The sequence below is a fragment of the Heptranchias perlo genome, chromosome 27 (assembly GCF_035084215.1).
Source record: "Heptranchias perlo isolate sHepPer1 chromosome 27, sHepPer1.hap1, whole genome shotgun sequence".
In the NCBI taxonomy this organism is placed as follows: domain Eukaryota; kingdom Metazoa; phylum Chordata; class Chondrichthyes; order Hexanchiformes; family Hexanchidae; genus Heptranchias; species Heptranchias perlo.
In genome coordinates, this window is record NC_090351.1 from 25,266,940 (window position 1) to 25,292,686 (window position 25,747).

Sequence of the window (25,747 nt, forward strand, 5' to 3'; positions counted from 1 at the left end):
GATCTTTCTACTATAGCTCCTAGATCCCTTTCCTGATTCATTTCTGTCAGTATTTCCCACTAATCCTGTAGTCGCTCAGCTTATTTTGTATCCTTATTGTGTGATGATCTCTGGGGCCTGAATTCAAATCCAACCCAAACTAACAGACAAAAATCTTGTTTGTTTGCTGCCTATTGTAGTCATACATAAAATACATTTGAGCAATCTCAACCCAGTTCTAAATGGGCATAGGCCTACAGCACATATATGCACCTAATTTGCCATGAGAAAAGCCCAACAGTGGCAATTTTTAGCATGGCCAATACTCATGATTCTCAAAGGGAGTCCAAATGAAAGTCTCAAGGTAGTGCTGAATGGAAGTAAAGAAGTCTTCTGTGATGCCTTCAGCTCTGCTTTGGTGGTACTTTGGAGTGTTGTTTGGACACTGCATCAGGTCTACCTTTTGAGACTCACAAGTGTTGGTAATACTGAATTTCATTCAGACGGACCACAAGTACGACGAACGTAGGAAATGAAAAATGGCACACTAGTGCAGTAGGGTATGTTTGTTTGAAGTTGGGATGAAGGGCCATTGTTGAGACAGAATACAGGGAGTTTTAATTTGCATCTAGTCTGTGGCATAACTGCCCTCTGAGTGTTTGATGCTGACACAAGATGATTGAAAAGGGAAAGTGTTCCATTTCATGGCGCTAACATCATTCACCTTGATGAGCACAAATATTTAAGGAAAAAAAACAACTGAAAAGGGGGAACATTCCACTCCATGTGATCCAATTTTAAATAGAGGATAACTTTAGATTATGAAAATATAAGACAGTGAACCCAGCCCTTCCATGAACAGTGTGCACACTTGTGAATTAGCCACCAGTTGTAGCTAAATAAGCACATGTAAAATTCGCAAGAAGAGAAACTTCTATGAAATTTGCCCTTGACCCCAGATGATAATGGAATGATAACTCCAGGGTATCAGGCTAATATTTAAGTTCTATTATTCAGCCCTGTACTCCATAAAAGACATTTATTTTTGTTTTATTATTTTCCAATGTTCTCTATACCTCCTCTGACTCATGCTGGATATGGTTCTGCAGCTATTGGCTTTGCTCTGGTACCTTACGCAAGTGGCTATTTTTCATAAATGCGCCTAGACAGTGAGTGTTGGCGGCCTGTTCAACCATCGGGAGCCAAACCCGAATTTTTTCTAATCCGATAGGTTTCCTGTATGCACTTTCAAACAAGAGTTGCTGGATAGCAATCAAGAGAGGGAATGCGTGTTAGTTGCCTTTAGCTATGGCCATTGAAACCATCTCTACCACCACATTGGTGGAGATCAACTAACTCAGCCCAGACTGAGGGATCAAACCTGGGACCTTCCTGGTCTGTATGGCACAGTTCCATGCTAGGGACTGCAATCACCAATGAATACTCTGAAAACAATTCTAAGCTTCAGCTTTAAGGGACGATTTTAACTCTTCCCCGAGTGGTGGGAAACGAGCCGGGAGGCAGTTAAAATGGAGCGAATCCATTTCCCACTCTGTTACTGCTATTCTGAGATTTTAATGCTGCTGGTTTTGGCAGCAGGTGAGGCCTCCGCCAGACTCCGGGGGAAGCCTCTTTAATAAATACAATTCATATGGAATTTTACCCCACTCCTTACCGGGCTGCCTGCCATGGCCATCCCTCCAGTTGAAGCTGCCGGGAATCCAGCGAAGCCCTCTAATTTTTTTAAAACTTTCCTTAGTGGGGCCTAGAGGAGCACTCCTGCTCTTCCAGGCCCCACTAGGAAAATCTGGGCCTCTGCTACCACAGGCTTCCCAACCACAGGACCCTCGCAACCCCGCCCCTCCTGGACTTACCTTGCCACTGGCAGCCTTCTCAATTTGCATCCTCCCCCGCCGGCCAGCTGCCGCTTTCTACCAGAAACGGCGATGCAGTCAAAATCTGCCGGGCCTCCAACTCGCACTCGCATGTGGGAATGCCATCCGCAACCGCTGGCTTCCCGCCGGGAGTTAAAATCAGCCCCCTGTAAACCCTGTGAGTAATATTTTTTAAAAAGACATTCATGCCTATAACCAAACCCTAATGACCTCCTCATAGCAGAAACGTTAAGGAGTTTTTTTCTATGTCTGAATACATTACTTTGAATGAAACTTCATCCCAAGGCAAGATTTTGAAATGCATCTTTGATCATCTTCATGATTACTCACTCAAGACATTAAGCGCAACTTCCTTTCTATGACCTTATTCTGAAAAATATTCAGTAATGTTCTTGATCAAATAACTTTCATCTTGCAGTTAGGTTTTATAATTATTTGAATAGTCTTAACGATAATCTTAGAACTGGTTCACAAGTGGGTGTTTGAAGATCTTCTCAAAACAATTTAATGATCATTTTTGGGGTTCTTTCCATGTCACATGTGTATACAGTTTGATTATTTATCAGTTAACTAACAACATCAATAAGAATGATAGATTAAACTAATTAGGGCAGTATAATCATCAGAGGGACACAATTCCCAGTATCAATGTAACAATAATTACTCGTGCATTTTGGAAATAATCAATGTAGTAAACTCTTCAGCCTTTATTCCTATCCCACAATGGGATTTCAGTGACATTAATGGAATTGGATATTTTATTAAATAAATGTTTGCGCAACGTAGACATCTCAGACTATAACCTCCGAGCATTGAAGAAAATACAGAAGAACAAAAATTTGCATTTATAGAGCACCTTTAAAGTAGTAAAGATTCCAAGGCACTTCACAGAGGAGGAACAAACGCCAAGCGTAGTAGAAGAGTTAGGAGAGGTGTACAAAAGATTGGTTGAAGAGATGGGCTTTGAGGAGGCTTTCAAAGGCAGGGAGAGAAGTAGCAACATGAAGAGCTTAAGGAAGGGAATTCCAGCAAGTACAGCTGAGATGGCTTATGGTTCTGCTATTGTTAGTGGAACAGAGGGAGAGGGATGCATAGGAGACCAGAGTTGAATAACCAAAGGCTATGGGCTGGAATGCAGAGCTAGAGAAGGTAACAGAGGTAGGGTGAACAAGGCTGTGCAAGGACCTGTTAAAAAAAAAGACAGGGCAATGGGTGAGTAGGACATAATGGGGGACAGGATACAGATGGTAGAGTTTTGAATGATTAGAGGTTTGATTAGGGTTGAGCTTGGCAGCCAGCAAGGAGGGCACTGCAATCAATGTCTGGCATTTAAAAAATGCACGGAGAAGGGTTTCAACACAGCAAGGGTGAGGTAAGGAAAGAGGTGGGTTTTGTTGTGGAGGTCGAAGTAAGTGGTCTTGATGATAGATAGAATCAGAAGCTCAGCTTGAAGAGAATACTAAGGGTGAGCAGCCAAGGACAAGTTGCAGTCAGGGGCAAGGGTACCAAATGTTTGGTGGAAGCCGATTAGGATCGCTTCAGACTTTCAGAAGTTCAATCCAAGAAAGTTCTTGTTCATCCAAGACTTGACATTGGACAGGAAATGTTACAGCACAAAGAGGTGGTTGTGAATTCAAAAGGTGGCAGTGGAAAGGTACAGTTGGGTGTTGTCAGCATGAATGTGGAAGCAGACCTTATGGTTATGAATAATATCACTGAGGGGCAACACATAAATGATGTAAAGGAGCAGGCTGGGCATGGAACCTTGGGATACTTCCAATGCATAAAGGATAAGCCACTGCTGGTGATGTTCTGGCTGCATTGGGACAAGTAGGAGTGGGGGCAGCCCCACAAAGGTGGACCACAGAAGAGAAGTAGTGAAGGAGGTTGCAATGGTTAACCATGCCAAATGCCACAGGCAGGTTGAGGAGGATAAGAATGGATTTACTTTACATCACAGTCACAATCACAAAGCGGATAGCATTGATGACTTTAACAAAGGTAATCTCAGTGCTTTTGATTGAAAATTGGACTGAAGGGTTTTGAACAAGGAGTAGTGGAAGACTTGAGCTCAGAGCTGGGTGGTGATGATTTGTTCAATGAATTTAGAGAGGAAAGAGAGGCAAAAGAACCAAAGGCGACATGAGGAAAAGCTTTTTTATGCAGCGAGTGGTTATGATCTGGAATGCACTGGCTGAAAGGATGGTGGAAACAGATTCAGTCATGGCTTTCAAAAAGAAATTGGATAAATACTTGAAGGGAAAAATTTGCAGGGCTACGGGAAAAGAACAGGGGAATGGGACTAACTGGATTGCTCCGACAAAAAGCCGACATGGGCTTGATGAGCCAAATGGCCTCCTTCTGTGCTGTAACCATTGTATGGTTCTATGAAAATACAGGCCAGAGGGGTTGAGGATGTGCATTTTCAGGAGAGAGTTGATGACAGCAGTTTTTCAGGGGAAGGAAATGGTATCCTTGCAAAGGGAGTAATTAACGATGTTAGAGAGCACAGAGGCTAAGAAAGATAGTCAAGTGGTTAGGAGTTATGGGGATTGAGGGAGTAGGAGATAAGTCTCTTAGAGATTCGTTTGCTGAGAGATAGGGTGAAAATGGGGGAGGAGCTATAGAATGATATGTCGTCAGGTCTTAGGTGAGGGAATGGCTTTGGGGATCAAGGTCAAGAATGGGACAGGAGGAAGAAGAGGAGGAAGCTGAAACAACTGCATGGACAGTACAATATTGATAAAATATCTAAAAGTTCTAAGCATTTCCAGTCTGAAAATGCATTAATTATTACTTAACCAATAAATAATAAATTTTAGGAGGGTTTGTGTTACACAAACATTCAGTAGATATTGTATCCTCCCTTTTCACTAGATATTACATAATTGCTTCACAACTGGGTGACTGACCATCCCTAGAAAGCTTGTGCGGTTTCTCTTGTCTTACTTATGCCACCTCCTCACAGCCTGTTCCCCGTAACCAGGAGTAGTGCTGTCACCTTCAAGACGCAGTTGATAAAACATGACAGGTTGAGAACCAGAAATAACACTTGGCATTTATATTTTTTTACAAGCAGTATGACCTAGCTGACTTCTTCAAATCCGCACCGTAGGACTCTGCCTGTCCTTACTTCCCTCTTCTGAAATTCAGTAGTGACTGTGGGATGCTACACAAGACTGTCATCTCTGTTAAACTTCCCTGTCATTTAAGGAGTATGTAAATCTCCCCCTGTCTGTATTGTCAATCGTCTGGTGGTCTTCTGCTGCATGGATGTTATAATTAGTAGATCGCAACTCAGCATCTCCAGGGTACAAAGTTAATTAAACCATTGAGTGCTGAATTCATCTCACAGTTCGCAGCATGGCTTTTTCTTACTGCAAATTATAGAACAGGGAATTTTCACAATTTGTCTAAGAAAGAAGAAAAAATTGTTTGTCTGTTGCCACCAGAAACCCAGTCAGAATTAATTTAAGAATTTGAATAGCTAAAATACTTTATTATATGCATCATTTCCTCATGCTTATGATCATAATTCAGACATTTGGAATCACCCATCTCATGCAGAGTGATCCAGAGAAAATATTACTATTACATGGAAGATTCTCCTAAATGATCAGTTAGCTCCAGCAACTCCCTTCATGCTACTTGAAGTAACTACATAAACTCACAATGGCAAAAAATTGCAACTAATACAACCAAGAGAAGTGAAGATACAGGAACTCTAGTCCATGATCTGGTGTATAATAGACCTAATAGAATGTGCCTGCCATGGGTGAATAGCTGGTATGAAGTGTGTCAGATGTGAGGTGTGGATAAGTGAGGGTTACAAAAGTGGTGAGTGTGTCACTCTAAGAAGAAGGAGGTATCGTGAAGTGATTGTAGGAGAGTGAAGGGAAGCAGTGGAGGGAAGTATTGTGAGTATTGAGTAGTGTGGCTGGGGGTGGTGGAGGTGTGAGCAGAAAGTAACAGAGCAATAATGTTACCTTGACAACTCTGGTGAGGTCATTGAACTTCTTTCAGCATTGCAGTCATGTTCTGGGAGCTAAACTCCAGTCATTGACCTCCTCTGCGATGTCTTGCCATTGGCAGTGGAGGTGTTGCCTAGCGGGCTTTCTGCCCCATGGGGGAAGAGGATCTCTCTCCTCCTATCTACTGCCTGCGCCAGGGGCTCCAAGGCAGTAACAGAAAACCTTGGTGCCCTCCCAGTAATTGCTGCAGCCATTTCTGCACACATGCTGTCTCCCTGTTGTCTGCAGCCAGAGTACATCTCCCCTTTAAGAGATGCTAGCTGCCTTTAGGTGGTGTCAGAGACTCCCGATATATGGCTCCCCAAACAGGCATGCAGCCAAGGAATAGCGTAGATAGCACTGGCTGCACACTTGACTCATGATAATGTGCAGGCAGCACAAATATTACGTGCTGGCTGGGACAACGCGATTAGTCCCATGCGCGCCCGTTTTTGGGCGCGATCGAATTTCTAGGCCAGTGAATGTAGAAAATCTTTCTACTATATTTACAACGTCACGAATACAATTGCAACCAGAGGAAACCTTCCCTCAGGGAGAATTGAGTTCTGAAAGCATTAATACTGCTGTTTGTGGTACTTAGAAACTCTCTTTACCAATCCTTTTTCAAGAAATTGATTCCTAAAGTAAACTCATCCTTCAAAATTGCATCAGGATGGTATGTCACAGGCCAGAGTTCTTCTGCAAGTAAAGCATGTTGCTTAGCAGTGAATGAGCAGCTGATACACAGATCTATGTGACAGCTCATTTTCCTCTTCAGCAAGTTTTTACAAAAGGAAGCAGGAAGGCAGAATTCTATTTAAGCAATAAAGATGTGGATGTCTACAGCTCGTTAAATTGAGGATAAGCTGGCCAGCTGGGACCAAAGGTCAAGCTTAATCTCATCAGTCATGTAGTTTTCTTTCCACTTGGCAAATCAATACATATTGGTACTGTTACCAGTACTGAATGATACCTCCAGGGTTTTAAATAACAATTTCATCGTCAACGTATATTTACCTTGTTTCTAAATATTGAGATATTTATAGTAACCGAGATTGTCTCTACTGTGACATCAGAAGATCAGTATGATGTAATAAGTACTAAGTCTATTTATATGCTATAACTAAATGTCAGTTTAAAGAAAGCAGTTGAAGCAGAGACCATTGATCTTTTAAGGGTAAGTTGGGTGAATATTTTAAGCAGTGAAAGATACAGGCTCTACGGGGAGAGAGCAGGGTAGTGGGATTAGTTTTGGATTGCTCTAGCAACTTGATGACACAAACGTGATGGGCCAACTGGCTTTTTGTTCTGTAAATTTCTATAGTTCGACAGATCTAGGAAGCCAAGGTTTTACACAGCCTGGTTCAACATAAGCAAACAGCAAGAGAGGGGGATAATGTAAGCAAAGGAAGTTTTTGCCAGGAAGCCAATGATGGTTTCATTTGGTGGAAATTCTGGCTCATCCACAGCTTAATGTGAGTCAGGCAGTCTAATAGCACAGATGCAGTCACTGGAGGTGGTGAAGAGGTAGAATTGGGTGTTGTCGGTATACATACAGAAGCTGGTCCCAACATGGATCAATAAAAGCAACAATGCGGATATAAGGCTGAAGACAAGAAGCATCAGGCCAGGACAAGGATGGTCTGTGCAAACACAACACTGCAGAGAAGTAAGTAACTCCATGAACTCACAATGGCAGGAACATTTGCAACTAATACAGTTCAAAGAAGAGAAGATACAGGAACTCTAGTCTATGATCTGGTGCATGATAGACTTCTAGGAGCCAACCATCTTTGGGGGCCACATCTCAGCATAAGTGCTGGGACAACCGTTCACTGATCCCAGCAAAATTTATGGGGCCAAGGGGAGGTTCCTTGTTTTACATACCTCAGGTGGATACCTAAATACCCGAAGAGGCCACAAACTGCAACAGAAGTATACCAAACGGGAGGGAGGGTGAAAGAAAACAACACAACACAACAGAAAGAACTCTTACCTGACCCAAGTGGCCCAAAATGTAACGGGGCTGCATTTCAAAATTTAAAAAATATCCCTTCATCTTCAGGGGACAAGGATCCAATTCCAGAAAGGACCCTGTGATGCCAGCTTTGGCAGCCTGGTATGCCTGGTCCCATCACAGCTAATGATGGGACCCTAGAAACTGACACCCACCCACCTTAAGTCCCTAACAACAGTGCAGATTTTCACTCCTCCAGCCTTTCCCTTTTAAGGATATTCCTGTTCTACAGAACTCTTGGAAAGAGTTTCTGCACAATGCATTTCTCTGAGATTTTGGTAACAATTTCAAGATTTCAAAATTTAAGAAATTGTGTGAAGTAGTCACATTTAAAAATTTCACACGCCAAATTCAAAGGCTGAAGTTGAAAAGTAAATATTATTTCAGTCTGCACATTATTGTCCCTCATTCATTTAATCCAGATAATGGGCCAGAAATTGCTCCATGCAGCGAATGAATGGCACTCGCCACTCCATAGATTTATACTCACCCACAAACTTACCATGGTCTTTACTGCGGGAACTTCCTCTAATGCGAGTTAACTCCCATGAACGTAGGACCTATGTGGCTGATGAGAGGATCTCGCTCTCCCCTCAACCAATTAGGTTGCAGCATCATTGAGAAGCCGCGAAGAGTCAAAACCTTGCAGTGCAAGCTACAACCATAAAATAATGTAAAAACAGTTAGAGACAGCAAAATAAAGAGAAGATAAGAAATATCGAATTAAAAGACCGATAAAAGAGACAGAAAGAAAAAGTAAAAACATAAAAAAAATTAAATTATTTTTCTTTTTTAAATGTCCAACAACTATTAAAATCGCAATGAATGAGATTCCACATTTTTAAAATTTAGTTTTCAGTGCCAGAGAGAGTGTTTGGCAGTCATTAAGACTTACCACACTGTTGAAGCTTAGTTTAGACCTGATATAACTGAGTGTACCTGTTTTGTGGTGAGATTAGTTAGTTTCCAGCTGGGCAGAAGAGCAAGTTGGCGCTGGTCCATTGATTCCATTGATTGCAGCCGGCGAGGTCTCTTTAACGCAAAACTGTTAGATCGGTGGCGAACCAGGAAGAGCAAGTTCCAGGTTTCCGCATAAGGCTGCGCACATATGATCGCCAGAACTTGCTGTTTGATTTTGTCACTAATAACAGTGAGCGCTATTAGGTTCACCATTATTTAAAAATAATTTCTGGCCCAATATTTTAATTGTTCCAAAAGCATCTTCTTAAGAAGGATCAGAAAATGGGAATAAATCATGCCTTTTAACCAGTACTGAAAGTAGGTTTACTGTGTTTCAAAAGAACAGGTTTCTGTTGAAGAACGTCCTTTGAAAACATCCATGTGTATATTATCCACCCGCCTTACGATTTTTAAAATTTACTATTAATTTGACATACATAGCAGTTTCCATGATTACTCACCAATATAACAGCATCTACTGATATCATCCAACAACCCCAATTGTTGCCCTTTGTACACGTCTGACTCATGTTGGTCAATCAATGGCGATGGCTGCAAAGAAGTTCTTGGCCTCAACCGCCTACCATCGGAGTTTGGAATTGCATAGTTTTAAGACACTGAAAAGGATTTAGATTTGATGTTTCTCTATAAGAAGGAGCTCCCCGTATACTTTGAATTAGTAATGCAGAACGAACAAGAAAACCTGAAGCCCATTTATCTCTTCAGACCTTTGGGAAAACTATTTAAAGCTGTTACGTGCATATCATATAATGATACAATGTTAAAGTTTTGCCCATGGAGCTCTCATTCTAATAAGAGCCGTAGAATCAGTCCTTAGAATTAAAAAGGTTAGAGCGAAAGACCAAGTCATAAATCTCTGCTGATTGCTGATCTTAAGCTATGAACGGCCGTTTTCAGTGGAATATATGATTCAGGTTTGGACTCCTCATTTGGTATTGTGAGTGGTATTCAAGTTCGATTTATAAATAGAACTAGTATTAAAACTAAAAAAAGTTATTTCAATTTTAATAACACCAGATTTTCTGTGCATAAACTTAACATCCAAGCCTGATCTAATCCATGCAGGTCCACATTCTAGCAGAGTCACACAATAGCATGATCCTTGGCCGATTCTTCCACCATCCCTAGCCCAGGGATCAAAGAGTTTGAACAGGAAACTGAAAATCAATACTGTATCCATTTTTTCACTATTGTGAACTCTTGGCTTTACCTCCATCCCAACTTTAAAAGCCTTTCCAAAACATCTTTTCAACCAAGCTTTCAGTCCTAACCCTCCCACGAAGGCTCCCTTTCACTTTGAAATGCTTAGGGATATTATGCTATGTTAATGGCACTATTTAAGTGCAAGTTGTTGTTGAGCTGCAGTAGCAGACTTCCAGGCAGCAAGGCTTCTTTGATATCCTCAGTTTCCAAAGATGCAGGACATCATTCATTGAACACATGCCCATTCATTCTCCATCATGCCAAGCCATGCCCTGAAATAATAGAGAAGTAGATTATTCAGTTAGTGTGCGATATCAATCTGAGCAGCCTCCACATTAATGCCAAGTACTGTGAAAAATGACATGACTTTTATATCCTATGAGAGTCCAACATTCAAGGTCTGTTCCACAGAGTTCGAAGGTTGGTTGCATGACTCTTGGGTGATTCTAGCTATCCTCTTCGACCTCTGCTGATGATTTCAGTTACTGTGACAACCAATAGAGTGCTGGAGTGCTACCTTGGGGCGCATACCAAAAGAAGTTTGCTCTTTGAGCAGTGTTTTGGAGTTTTGCAGCATTTATTTTGTTGCCTGGACCACCCCAGAGATGGTGTCTAAGTTAGTGATGGTATGATGCATGCTCCTTAATGCAATCGAGAGAGGCATGCAACATGCAAGACACTGATGAGTTGCAGCCTTCAGGGATGATCAGGGAGGAAGGAGCTGAGAACATGGCTGCTGTGAACAAGTCTCTACTGCGAAGCTGATAGCAGAATCAGCAAATAATTACCAGATTCTTCAACTGAGCTCCAACATTATCACTACTGAAATGTTATGCTGACAATGATGACTGCCCACTCTATTTGTCTTTAGCAGCACTGATGCTGCTATGCAGTTTACTGGAAAGATATGATCCCTCACCGCAGCTGATGGCTGCCAAGCATTTCCCAACAATGCTTGGAAGAAATTAGCCATGTGTCTGTGAAGGTCAACATGTGCCAACTTATTTCACCCACAAAACTAGCTTGCAGTATGTCATTGTTACTATGGAGGAAGTATAGATGCTAGTATGTGTAAAGAAGGGACACCAAGTGCTTAAAGTATAACATTTTTAATGTGAACAGCACCCCGTGCTTACCTTCTGCAGCTGAACTTCTTATGGATGTTCTTCTTATGTATCTCTACCTCAAACCCCAATGTTAACAACTTATGTGTAGGCACTGCTATGTAAACCAGAAGCAAGGGCTTGGATAGTGTTTGGATCTGCATGAGCAGGGACCTTTGTGGCTTCAAGAGCTCCTGTATTTCCTCCTTGAGGCTCTCCATTCTTCCTTCCCGAGTCAAAGCCTTTCTTGTAGGTATTTCCTGAGAGATTGAGAAGACCGAGGTATGCAGACCCAATAAACTCAAACAGGCACTCTTCCCAGGAATGCAGGAGTTTCTTGTGGTTACAGCTATTGCCAGTCTCCACACTCTTGGATTGTTTGCCACCTTGCCCACGACAAGTGGAATGATGGCAAGATCATGATGGCACAAAGGTTTGACTTTTCATATATTTAAACTATACCGAACTTGTCATTTTTCCACTTGGTTCCATTTTGCCACTGATAATTCTGCACAAGCTAAACAGGAATATCAAGATTAGTTGGCTTTCCCACAGTTGTATCATGTAATTGTGCTCTGCATTGCACGCAAAGTGCTCAGCTGTTCCTGCAGTTTTTTTTATAGCTTATGTTCATTCATTCATGCTGAACCATCTCTTTATATAGTAAGACTCTGAGATGACAGCTTCACTTGCTTATTTTGACTCACCCGCCCTCCTCTAAGGCATAATATTTGTTACCTGTGGTCAAAGCAACAGCAGTCATTTTGGCTGACCAGCAAGAAGTCTCTGTCCATGATATTGCACATTGCATAGTACTTTTTGCTTTGGAATCTCTTACCTAGATGACTTTTTTATATCCCCAAGTTTTTTTCCACACCTTCATTACTGTCCTTATATATGGGGGCATCATTTTAGCACTCTGGGTCACCTGCTCCTTGGCACAAAATTGCTGAACATTGATAGTGATGTAACCTGACACCTCGAAAATGATCCACTGGCAAGAGGCTAAAATCTGTAAATCACATTTTTCTTTTCTGAGGAGCTTGCATACAAATACTCAAACTTCTGCTCTGTACAGCTGCTTTTATGTGACTTATTGTGGCTATTAAGACATTTATTAACTGTTAAACAGCCCACATAGTGGTATTTTTTTTGCCATTAAGTGTGAGTGGTACAGGCAGTAATCAGTGGTCAGACAGACCAAGGTCCAAATCTGCGTCATGTTGGTGGCTGCCAATTTCTGTTGTTACTAGATTTGCCATTATCACTACCAGTTTTACACTATTGCACAAAGTCAAAATTACCTCTCTGTTTTTAAAGGCCAAATCTAATCATTAAGCTAACATACAATTATCAACTGTGTCATTGTCATTGAATCCAATAGGAAAAGCAAATTACTTCCAACCTAGTAGAGACATTTTATTGCAAATGATTTAGATTCTATGATTTTATCATTCTAATCACTGGTGCCTTTGAAAATAATATTCAACTAATGCAATTCTGTAGGAAAGTCTTAAAAAAAATGGCACTTAAAAAAATACACGGTTTAGTAAAATGAGAAAGCAACTTAAACTTATCTTTATTGAATAAGTTCATCTGTCAGCTGATATGTACCTCTATAATTCAGTATTGGATGTTGCCTAATAAAAGTTAACCTGTGGCTACGGTCTCGAGTTAATTTTATTTCCCTGATGTCCTAACATGTTGTTTTCTTGCATTCAGCTGTCTTGCTCTGTCATAAGTCTGTCCCTCTCTCATTTTTGTCCCTCTTTAGCTTTCCCATCTGTTCTTCCTTACAATTCTAACCCAATTTATATGTAGTTCCCTGATCTGATGCTGTGCGACACAAGTGACACTAACGTTCAAAGGTACGAATTGTTCAATTATTCAACCTCTGGACAAAATAGGACACGACGAATATTTTAGAGAAGATGACACAAAGCAAATCAAAGGTTGCAGTTATATTATAGTTACTGCGTTCAAACCAGTAGCTATATACAGCAATGATCAGTTGGCAGATCCAAGTTGCATTGCCGATTGTGCCTTGCTCTGAGCTCAATGACGGTGGAGCTCTGTGCATGTGTGCTTGGATGCATGCAAATAACTCCATTCTCCAGATGGCTATTTGTTGATGCTCTAGGGAACTAAAGAACAGGCAGGAGTTTTTTCATAATATTGAAAGACCAAAAAATAAGTTTTTAAAATCCCAGGGAGTCCAAGGGACCCTTTGGGCAATTTTAGAACACATTTAACACCAGACTGGAGTGCAAGCTCCAAGCAGTGGCGCTATCACTTGTAGGTGACCTTACATCTTTTGCTTGAGCGCATTTGAGAGTGACGTTGCTGATCTGACGCCCAAGTTATACTGGTACATTTGTATTGTAGCTCATCTAAAGCTGCTTCACACTGGCATAAAAATGGCAGTATAACTCCACCCAAAGACAATAGGTCTTATCACCAAACTATGGGGGTAACTTACAACTTATCGCCAGAGCATAAAATGGGCTGGGCACTTTTATAGAAACAGCCCGATTTTCCTTTGCATTGATTTTAATGGAAAGAAAAATCGGGCAGTGTTTATAATGGGCGCCCAACCTGCAACGCTCCAGCGGTAAGTTGAAAATTGCTCCCTATGTGTTTGTAAGTGGTAGTTTACAAAAATTCAATCTGTTGTGAAGTTGTTTATAGAACTCATAAGCACAGTTACGTGGCTCTGCTCCAGTGGATGATTAACTTTTCATTCATATTGGGCTCAATTTTCCTGGGAAATTGAGGGTGTGTTGGGGGCGGGGGGCTCCGAAAATCGGGAAAATCCTGTTCGGGTTCGAAACCCGGTTCCAACCCACAGACTTCCGGGTTCCCCACTGACGCGTCTGGGTGCGCGCGCCTCCCGAATGCGGAATTCGCACCGGCAATTAAAGCCAGCGGGATCACAGTTAAGCCAGTTATTGAGATAGTTTAAGTAGTTGAACTACTTAATTTTCTCCACTTTGAGGCTGAGGTGTGATTTTGAAGCGTCCTCAGCGTGTTTCCCGTGCTGTGGGAAACACTCCATGTTGCAACAGATGTGTTTCAGCCAGCAGCCAGTGAGATATTCAAATGCTTATTTGACAAATGGGGATAAAAGGTCACTTATTGCAGCAGGGCACTCAGTTCCTTCAGACAAAGTTTTGGCTGTAAGATCTTTGTGTTTTCACTGCAAATTCTTACTTTCCACTCAAAATTCTTCTACTCAACCATATTTAACTGCTTTGCGGAGCCCCTCAAACTCACACCGTCAGGATGGGGGGGGGAGCGCCATGGCTGCATTCAGCACTATATTCGAAGACGAGCAACATCACCAGCCTCGCAGGCACGGCATCCACCTTCGCTACTTGGAGCTCCACAACACAGTGCTACACCACAGGCACCTGCACAAGGGAACAGAGGGCAACAACAGAGAGGGGCACCACTTGAGGAGGCCCAATCCACATCTGCCATCCACACGGAGGAGGAGGAAGAGGAGGCGGAGGCGGAAGAACCCATGGGCAGAGCAGCGGCTCACCTGGCTGCTTGTGAGGCCAGGGAGTCACTGATATGTGAATGTTTCTCCTACCATCAGAAAGTGTGAAGAGTCCAGTCCTCTCACCAGCTAGAAAGAGCAGTGCCCACACCAGCAACCACCCACCCCCCTCCACTCCCTACACAAAACAGTCCTGCAGCTACACATACATCCACTGTGAAGGGACCCAATGGGTGGCATCAAGTGTCACTGTTCATGGTGAACCTCGTGAAAGGGGCCTCTCACCAAAGCCGGTCTGAGCAGAGCCTGGAGAGGAGTGCTGCCACTGATGTGGACTCTCTACAGCTGCCCCTGCCACCTGTTTCTGCTCGTGCTCACTTGTGTGTGGTAACTCACCAGGTGCCAACCCCAACTAACTGAGGACTAGGACCCACCAGGGTGTGAGTATCTGCGCTGGTGGATGGCTCGCTAAGATGTGACGGTGCACCTCAGAGGCCGGCAGATCCTCTGAGGAATCGCCCTCTGCCATCACAGCGGTCGCTGTAAGAGAACAGAAGGCAAAATCAATCATGATCACAGATGTGTCACGTTGTGATGAGCATACTGAGGTGCTGAAGATGGCAAGGCATGTTAACATCAATTCATATTGTGTGTGATGAATGTTAAAGTTATGTCACCAGACTTTTGTGGGTTGCCAGTCTCAGCGTCCCCGACAGACAGGGACTCGAGGGTTCGGCTGAGCTCCAGCGCCTCCTGCTCCGCGACTGTGAGGACAACTATTTGTTGCGGCCCCCCTCCGGTCCTCACCCTCTCTCGTGCATTCTGAGCTCTCTTCTAAAAGGGGAGAAAGTACAGACGCGTGAGTGAGTGATGGTGACGTGGTCAACTGATGAATGCATTGGGTTGGGTGCGGCTGACCGTGAAAGAGATGCATCAGAGGGTGAGTATGAGACAGAGCCATGACATTGTATGAGGATTGGGTTGAGTGGTAGTGGTGGGGTGACTAATGGGGAGGTGAGGAAGTGCAGGTAAGTTGAGGATGAGCCTTAAGTGAGCGTGAGGATTGACGTGATAGAGTAGCGTTGGCAGTGCAGAATGAGTTGGGGGATGGGGGCGGTGATGTGGAAGACGGAATGTAGGAGAATGAGTAAGTGTACTACTCACCTTGGCTGACCTAGTTAGGTCACTGAAGCGCTTCCTGCACTGGATCCAGGTGTCGGAGATGTTGCTGCTGCTGGTGACCTCCACTGCCACCTCGAGCCAGGCCTTCTTGGTGGCAGAGGCAGGCCACTTCCTCCCGTCCACCGGGTAAAACACATCCCTCCTCCTCCTCACCCCATCAGTAGCACCTGGAGTGAGGCATTGTTGAATCTTGGAGCAGCCTTGCCCCTGTGCTGCTCCATTGTGGTGTGTGGGTGTTTGCTCCAGGAAAAGCCATTGGAGGACTACCCCTTTAAATAGAGCTCCTCCACCTGATAGCCTGTGATGCGGGTGTGCAGTCCACCCGCTGCGCAGCTTTCGGACGGCAAATCTGGAAGCCACGTTAAGTGGCACCAGTTGACTCGCGATTGCATGGGAAACGGACATTTTTTATTGGTCGGGTTACCCACACACCCAATCATCCCACCTTCACTCTAATATCGGGGCCATCTTGTTTGCTGTCCTCCCTTCTTTACAATTATCCCTCATACTTAAGTCCTGTCTATGTGCAGAAACTTCTGTTCTCCCAACTTAAGAAGTTAAACAGGTAAAGAAGAATTTACATTTGCACAGCACCTTATGGTCCCCTGAATGCTTTACAGCCAATAGATTACAGCTAAGGTAATTCTGAAAGCCATTTTTTTTACAAGTATTTACAAGAATGCAGCAAATAGATGATCAGTCCAATGTTAACTGCTAGATTATAGAGTGCCGGCTTTTATCAAACCACTAACTGAAAATTCAAAACACAACCTAAGATTAAAAATATGATTTCTAGATTGCAACCTCTTTATACTCTTGTTTATTTCTGTTGACAGTGCCTTATTTATGGTGATTTTATGGGGAATAATCAATAATTACACATTTCCTAAACCATTGCAATTAGTATTGGTAACAGAATTCTTTATTAATTGGTTCCTTTTTAATATAGAACTCCTTCTGCATTCAATGTTTTGCAAGACATTTTTCCCCTTTAACAGCTCTTATCTCCACAACCCCTGTTAAACAGGAAAATCTGAAAGAAACTATAGAATGTGCCCCATTGATGGTCTTGCTGTGCACTTGACTGTGTAAAGTTGCTAATAAACAAAAAACTTCAAAAATAACCCTGAAGCAAATCACAGTGTTTGAACCAAAGTTTATTTAATATTGAAGGCTAGAGCATGTTCACATAACAACAATGCAATCTTCTGATCTTCTTCTAACTTAGTATAAATCCCTTCTGCAAATTTCAGGAAAATTCTTCAATTTCGCTATCAGTCAGTACACAACCAGGACATGATCTGTGTTAAAGATGCCCTGAGCAATTGAAAATCTTATACAATGCCAGTACTTTAGCAGCTCCCTCTACAGACAACATGGTATCACTATACCTTTATCCACTGTATTCAAATAATGTCATTCAACCCCAGAAAATATAGAACATAGTTATAATACCTGCAGGCACTGGTATATAGAGGATAATGAATGCATCTCAATAAATTACAAGTCAGTAATCCCGTTACACATGAACTGTAATTACTTACTGGTCCAATGGGATAGCTGATGCTTGGCAGTCTAGAAGTTGGTGTCTTTTTGCTCTAGTTCACTCATAGTGACTGCATATCCATATTCCCTGGTGGCTTCTGGCTGATTATTCCTTCTGTATTGCATATTCATCCTCGCTCATCAACAAACTCATCTCCTGAAGAGTGTAGTTAGAAGTTTCAGTTTGTCTTTTGGTTTTGCAAATGGATTATAATGGACTTTTTAAAGCATGTTTTATGCTTGCAGTTATAAATTTTTTATACTGTACATGATTTTTGCTCTTGGGGGAATTTGTGCTTTCCATGAAAGAGGCAGAGAACCGTTCAAGGGCAAATCAACCTTAGTGATGCCTGTGGTTGAACTGAAAGATCATTTACAGAACTTTCAATTTAAAATAAAATAAATGGGCTAACACCTGGGTAAAAAATAATACATATACACAAAAATAATACACAATCTATGATAAGTGGGTAAAACTTTGCCAACTACCCTGGTCTGTCCTAATAATGGGGCAGCATTGATTTATGCAGCACCTAGGTTTTTAAAACCAAGCTGTTGTTATAATTGTTTTTTAATGATATTCTTATTACAGTCACATATTACATGCAAGGCAGCTTGAAAGGTTCAAGAACTTCCTGTCCAATGTTGCACTGTCACATTTAAAATAAAATAGACTGGTCCTCAAAAAATTGAACTCCAATTGCCTGTGACTAATGTCAGAAATAATACCCAAACTGACACATTTATTGCCCATTTTGTTAGAATTTATGTTCGCCTACATTTAATTATTTTTTGTTTAATTTATAATTTCAGTTAATGTAGTTTATTTGGAATACTTAACCTTTAGACAGTTTGAAAATTGATTTGAATTGCACAGTGGCTGTACATGGCATTTTAATGGCTAACATTACAAGTCTAATTTTTTGATTGACAGTCAACAATTTAATTAGCATACACATACTGGTGTGATGAGAGCAGTTGGGCCTGACTGGGCCTTCGCACTTTAATTAAATTGAAATTTTACCACTTTCTATTGAATTCTTCAGCACGTGCTATTTTAAAATAAAGCCAAGCGCTGTGATGCCTTTGTGTGTAATACACTACAAATGTAGTACAGAGCCATAAAAAAACAAAAGGTCCCAGGTTTGATTCATGGGCCTAGAAACTGAATCGCACAGCGTATGATTTTCAGGTGAAAAAAAGGCACTAAAGGGACCAATATGGCATGTGGCATTCACGTGCTCATTCTGCGCTGGGTACGCACCGCACGCCATATTGGTTAGAGCGCCTTGTAGTCATCCAGGATGCCCATTTGAAAGAGGCATTGGGCCCATTGCCTATGCAAATTGGGGCCCTAATGCCTATTTCAGACACCTTTCCGAAATTGGTTCGCGACTGATAGCATGCGCCGGGTATGATGTGGTTAGTTTTCTCAGGCACACAGTAGCCAAGCCGTCAGTCTTTAAAGGGACCGCTAGAGGCTACCACTAAAAACGTAAGTAAAAAGTTGCATCATCAGGATACAACCACATCAATCCTCGGAACTTTACCCTAGATTGACTCCACTATTCAAATCCTAAATTTGTTGTATTATTTTTCTCATTATGTAGGCTGCTAAGCTTCCTATGTCAATTATCATTGTTGGAGTTGGACAAGCAGAATTTGATGGTGAGTACAATTCATATATTTTTATTGAAATGTTTCTTATAAACTAAAACTAAAAAGAGGAATCTGTAACGTGAATTCATATAGCATTTGATGCCAAGCATGCACAGTTCTGTACCTAAGAATATGAAGGAAAATTCTGGAACCCTGGGAGAAGCAGCTCCTCATTGTGTAAGTGCTGATTCCATTAAGAATTCATCTCTTTTTCTTAATTGAAAAAATTCCTTTTATTTAAGCTCATGAGCCTGTGAAAAGGGGTAAATGTGCTTCATAAATAGAGACTACCTTCATGGGACAATTCAATTATTCACCTTTAGTAGTGAGCAATGTACCATCAAATTCTGCTAAGATTATATGTTGGTACAAAATGAAGCTTAATGTATGATTTTATCAGTTTTACCCATCACTCTACTACTTCAGGACTATGATGAATTTATGACTGTCTTAAAACTTGAAACAATTTAAAATAATGATCTCCATCATCTCCATTAATGATATCATAGTTCAGTTGGTAAATGCATCATGTGTGACACTGAGCTATGTTGGTCAGGATGGTTCTCGTGTTCCAATCCTAGTCTGTCCTGATCTCAGTTGTGACAACCTTGTGGAGACTACGTACAGCCTTAGTATCACTGGTCTAGGCAAGGGAAATGAAATCAGGCCAAGTTCCTCCTCCTGATCACTTTCAAGTGTCCTATGCTAGACATTGGATGAGGATAGGATCATACTGGGCTGGGTGACCCCCACAGTCAAACTGCCTGCCAACACTCACTGTCCAACTCTCGAGCATGAAGAATGGCTATTTGGATGAAGTAGAGAACAAGGGGCAATCAAAGAAAAGACAATGATGTGAGCAAACTAGTTCATTCAGATATGAAGGAGATTGAGATCACAACTCATTCTCAGTGTATAATTCTTGATGCCAAAAGAGGGGCAGTGCTTTTAGATCCCATATGTACTGAGATCTGAGCTCATTCATGTATGAGCTTACATTAATCATTGTGCTATTGAGCTGGCATTCACCTTATGAATTGTTCATGTTCGGCTACCTTCCATTTCCTGTTACTAAGTTATGCTCGGGCTATATTCAACAAAGAATGTAAAGTAATGTTATTTTTACAGTGGTAGGGATTCCACTTCAATTGCATTGCCTTCTATTGATGATATAAAAGGTAACAAGGCTTCAGTACTTTATTCCAGCAGCCAATCAAAGCCTCAAACCTCAAAGTAAAACAAAACGACTTCATTATAGTTTTGCCGGAAAAAAATTGTGACTAGTATTGTACAGGCTCACACGTAAAGAATAGTCACTAGGGCAAGGTACCTGAGACCTACTAGTGTCCATGGAACTGTGACATGAGTCACTTCCTTCAGTAGAAGACAAATGGGGGGGAGGGGAACTGGAGACAAAAATTGTGCCGTAAACCAAATTATTTTTTAATTCAAATATATTTACTCCTGTGCCTGTGTTAAATGGAACATAAGATTTTTGATTTTTTTAATTTGTGTTCAGTGATGAACAATATTTCACTCCTAATTAAAGTTTAGCTCACTACAATCTCAAACGTATAAAGCATTCTAACATAAAGAACAAAGTTCTATGTTGTCAAATAAATGTGCCTCATATCTGCTACATAGGTCTAATGTAGCCATACACTATACCCTGTGTGAAGGAGAGAGATATCCTGTTCATCTGCCAAAAAGCTCCAAACCAGTCATTAAGAGGTTCATGATACTGCATAGATTGATTCGCCCTACGATTGCTCCCTTCACGGCTCCTCCCCCACCCCCTGCCCCACTGATGACCACGGTTAAGTTAGGGAACTCACCAAATAAGGAATCGAGGGAAGAATCCATGTTGTTGTACCATATGGCGCAGTACCTACTGCTCTAACACACTGCATTACTAGGCCATGTTAAATTAATTACATTTTTAGTGAATAAGGTGTTAAATGTTCTAGCCAAATCTGCTGGATATTTAAAAATGCCCATGTTTTACATGACAAGTGCAATAAGATAATATTCTATTCTGATATCAGTAATTGATTTATGGGATGTTTACTACCCATAACACAAAGGGATTACTGCAAATCTAATTCTAGTCAAATCAATCTCTGCAGCATTTCCTGCTTGCTTACTGGCAGGTGAAATTAAGTATTCTGCCAACACAGCAAGTGCACCTGAACCATACAACATTGTGGACCACAGGGGATCTTGTAATCTGCATATAACTTTGTTTCTCCAACTTATATTTGCTGCAAAATAATGTTATTTATTGTTTGTAGCAATGGTGGAATTGGATGGAGATGATATCAGAGTATCTTCACGAGGGAAACTTGCAGAGAGAGATATTGTGCAGGTATGTATATGGACATAGAAGCAGCATAGTGTGTGTGAGTATTATACAATGGACTCAGGTGGCATGTTCCTCACCATTAAGATTACAAAGCTGCCTGCAGATGCCAGAGTCAAAGTGTAGCTTGTGTGTGTTGAAAATGCTGGCTCCAATGAGCTAGTGGCAACAATGCCATCAAAGGGTACACAAGAGCAAATATTGGGCCAGAATTTGTGGAAGTGAGGCATCTCACGGCGTGCCCGGTTAGTTACACTTTTTACTGCACCCTTCAACTCAAAATTATTTGCCCTGGAAGTTGCTGGAAGTGTGAGCTGATAACGGCATGGCCAGGGCAATGTGGCATCTGGGACCTTGGTGAATGATGGGACCAACAGTGTATCTCCTTAACCAATGAGATTTAAGGATTGTGAAATAAACAGTGGAAGGACTGAGAAGGAGGGTGAATTAGAGTGGGTGAATTCAATGTCAAATCAGGTTCAGAAAGAGAAATAAAGAGAGGGAAAGAAAGATTGGATTAAGAGAGAGAAAGGAAAGGTAAGAAAAAAAATTAAAAACTTAAAATTTGACATTTTAAAAATCTCCAACAACAATTCACTACCTGAAGGAATGAGACGCCACACTTTTAATTGTTCGCTTTCTGGGCCAGAGAGGTTGATTGGCAGACATTACCAATTATCACATCATTAAAAGGCTACTTATGCTATTAATTACTAGACTTAACTTTCTGTGGTGAGTTTAATGGGCAATTAATGTGCAAATGCAGCAACTTCATGAAACTCTCGGGGAGGTTAAGGGCGAGATGCCATTTTCACAAAGCTAACGGCGGAGCAACTTGTCCAGTGATTCGCAATTCACAAGGTACATATGTCTTCCTCGCCACAAGTTGCTGGCCGATTTGCACATTAATAACGGCGTGCGTCGTTCACACACCATTATTTTTTCAACATATCCAGGTGTCCAATTCCGATCACCAAAGAAAGGGAACTCTCCCTTTAAGATTGACTTCGATAAAACAGATGAGACGAGAAAATGTTTTACAAGCTATTTAAACAGAATGATATGAGCATGTCAAAAGAAAGAACTACAATAAAAAAGATAAAATAAAGCATTAAGAAAAAGGGGTATGAGCAACCTAGCAATGACTAGGTGAAATGTTAGACAGGAAGAAATAAGTTAAAATTGGCATTTAGTTATGCACAGAACAGATTCCGAGTACAGTAACGTATAGATAATTCATGGGGGATCATTTTCAACTTCACTGTCTGGGCAGTAACCTGACGGAGCAGATTGCCCACCTGTTGTAGAATGATCCAATTTTCATCCTTATTGAAATCAGTGTGTGTAGATGAAAATCAGGTGGGTTCTACAATGGGTGGGTGATCTGCTCTGCCAGGTTACCACCCACATGGTGAAGTTGAAAATTACCCTCATAGTCTTTTGAGGTGCTGTAACAGAAAAATCATGACCTAAACCAGGCACTATTTAATATAATAGAGTTGGACTATCAAGAAATGATCAAGAAATATTCTGGTACTTTGGCATTGTGTGACAATAAATGCAATAACGCATAGAGAGGTATAACAAAAAAGGTTGTTCCATTATAGACAGCATTAGTTAATTTCAAAGCAGCAGTGACACTATTCAAAGGATACATTTTTTTTTAGTGTCATTTTATATTGTTTACATAATTTTGGTAATTTTACTAGCGCCCTCATTACCCGTTGAGAATAATTTTGCTTAAGGTGGCAAAAGTTTGATTGCAAATAATCTTTCTTCTCCACAAAATAACGTGCCATTAAATATTATTTCCTTGCAGTTTGTGCCATTTCGTGATTACATAGACCGCACGGGAAATCACGTGCTCAGCATGGCTCGACTGGCTAAGGACGTTCTAGCTGAGATCCCTGACCAGTTTATTTCCTATATGAAGACTCGAAGCATCAAGCCCAACCCTGCCCCACCACCATACACACCTACAGGCCTTGGTGTTCACACACAGATCTGACAGACACCATTTCTGGGATACCTAGACTTGCCACGAGTGGCTTGTGATGTTTGATGTGTCGACTACTCATCTGCTGTAGTCAGATGCCAAGAAAGCAGAACATCTTAAGATGTTTCATGTACTCAATTGTAAGATTTGTTCTACAAATACAACTTTAACTGCGTAGAAGAAATATATTGTTGAGTGATTGAGGTTGACCAAAATAAAGGGACCACAACTACATTCTTTGAAGAACACAGAATAACAAAGAAAGTTGCAAGACAGACTGGAAAAAGTTGTGAAGACTTGTGTTACAGAGTTTCATAAGGGAATAGTTATCAGTCCATCCAAGGAGTGAAGCCAGCTAACAGATATGGAATATAGTGAGTAGAAAATGCAGGACCAATTGAGGTCTTGCAAGTGGTTTACTTACTGAATATTTTGATGACATAGGTACTGTTTGAAAATTGTCATGTTTTGTCTCTTGAAGTTTACAAATTGATTCTTTCTACAATTTAAATGGTTTATATAACGCAGAAACTCCTTTAGGCAATCGTTTGGAAAATCAGTAGGAATTTGTCATGTTTCATTGTTTGCTGCATCCACTGGTGTTTTTTTTGTAGGTTGTGTGATTAGTTTGAGAGTTCCTTTAGGCCAAATAAGTTCAATTTTAAGGGGGTTATATAATGCTCAATGTAAATTCTGCGACCTGGGCTCAGCCAAACCTTGCAGATATGATCGATGTGAAACTAATTATAAAGAATTATATATTTGATCTTTTTTAGGTGCAAAAGGAATCCCTTCCACTTGATACAAAGGGCGGAACTTTCAACTTCCATGGCGGTGTAAAGCAGGCGGTAGCAGATTGACCACCTGTTATACACGTGGCTTGATTTTCCTTTCCATTGACTTCAATAGAAAAGAAAATCGGGAGGGATATATAATGGATGGCCGATCCGCTAGTGCCCGTTTTACACTTCCCCGCTGAAGTTCAAAGTTCCGCCCAAAATACTTAAATTTCTCATTGTGCTTGATACAATTTTGTCTATGGTCGAGGGCGGATTATACTAAATCAAACATTTTATTTTAATGATGGGTTCTAAATTAAGGAGAGTCAGCTCAATACATTAATTTCTGCCATCAAGTCCAGTCCCAATCCTGTAAAAATAAAATAATATCCTTCTCTAAAACAATGACAATCAACAATTGGACTGTAACAAACATTTTGTATGTAGACTTAGTTAGAAGCACAATTTCTGCACTAGAAACACTGCAGCATAATTACACTAATGTGTAGCTTGTTTTGAAACTACCTTTAAACAGCAAGGGTTTATAATTATAAGAAAATTCATATTTTATCCTGAATACTGTCTTGTTGGTTTGAGATGTATGTGTGTCAGTTCCTGAGAACAGACCTCTGTTCTGTGGTCTGTCTTCTTTGTATCTCATAATCAAACCTTTCTATTTTTGACACTTCATAATACTTTCCATATAAGATTTCTGTTGCTTTCCCACAGGCCCATAAACAATAATGGCAGCTGTATAATGCTGTTGTCATCTTAGAATCAATTTGACAATCTGACTTATCAAAGATACATAAATGATGATGAATATAATGGTTTCAGCTTTGCTACTTTTCATGTGCAGTCTTTGTAGGACAACAGAACAACAGTGTAGTAAAGTGCCAAAAAAAACTGGTTTCCCCTTATTTCCAGAATGAGTTGCTTTAGATAACAATAGGGGATGTGCCTAATGTAACTCAACACTGCCCGTGCTGTACAAAGACACTGCAAGTCCTGATCCTTATTAATGCACAAGACATTCAGTTTTCTCACAGTGATAAGGATTGTCACTTTGGAAGGGGAAGTACTTTCATAAAGTACTGCTTGTCTGAAGTCTGTTGCATAAAAAAAACCTGCTGAGTAGATCTTTTCCCTGAAAAATGGTGAGCAGGCCTTGTGACCTTCCATTATCAAGTCGCCCGACAGGATAAGAGCTACATAGATGACATATTCGATCAATCTCTTCTCCACCTACCTACTATGGAGAGCTAGAATCAGCATAATTCTCACAGTTGGATACTGATTCTGCTGCTGAAACACATATCAAAGACTCAACTACTTTTCAAGCCATCTCTAAGGCGTTGATTTTAACCCTCCCCGTATGACAGCAGGTGAGCAGTTAAAAATGAGTAGATTACTTACCCGCTTGGAACTCAACCCTTTCCTGTTGTCTCTGATATTAACCTGTGGGGTTTTGCAGGTGGATGAGGCGCCCAACTAAAGTAGACGGGAGCCTCATGAATTGATGTTTCTCGGAGTCTTA

The 25,747-nt window shown here is 41.2% G+C and overlaps 1 protein-coding gene across 1 annotated transcript in view; it reads left to right on the plus strand.

Moving 5' to 3' along the window:
• LOC137344469 (copine-8-like) overlaps nucleotides 1-24,631 on the plus strand; it is a 74,471-nt gene extending 49,840 nt beyond the window's left edge. Inside the window, exons 4-6 of the mRNA XM_068007458.1 lie at nucleotides 19,028-19,085; nucleotides 21,368-21,441; nucleotides 23,255-24,631. Coding sequence (XP_067863559.1) covers nucleotides 19,028-19,085; nucleotides 21,368-21,441; nucleotides 23,255-23,443 — 321 coding nt within the window. The 3' untranslated portion in view covers nucleotides 23,444-24,631. The remainder of the gene's footprint in view (nucleotides 1-19,027; nucleotides 19,086-21,367; nucleotides 21,442-23,254) is intronic.
• The last annotated feature ends 1,116 nt before the right edge of the window (nucleotides 24,632-25,747 follow it).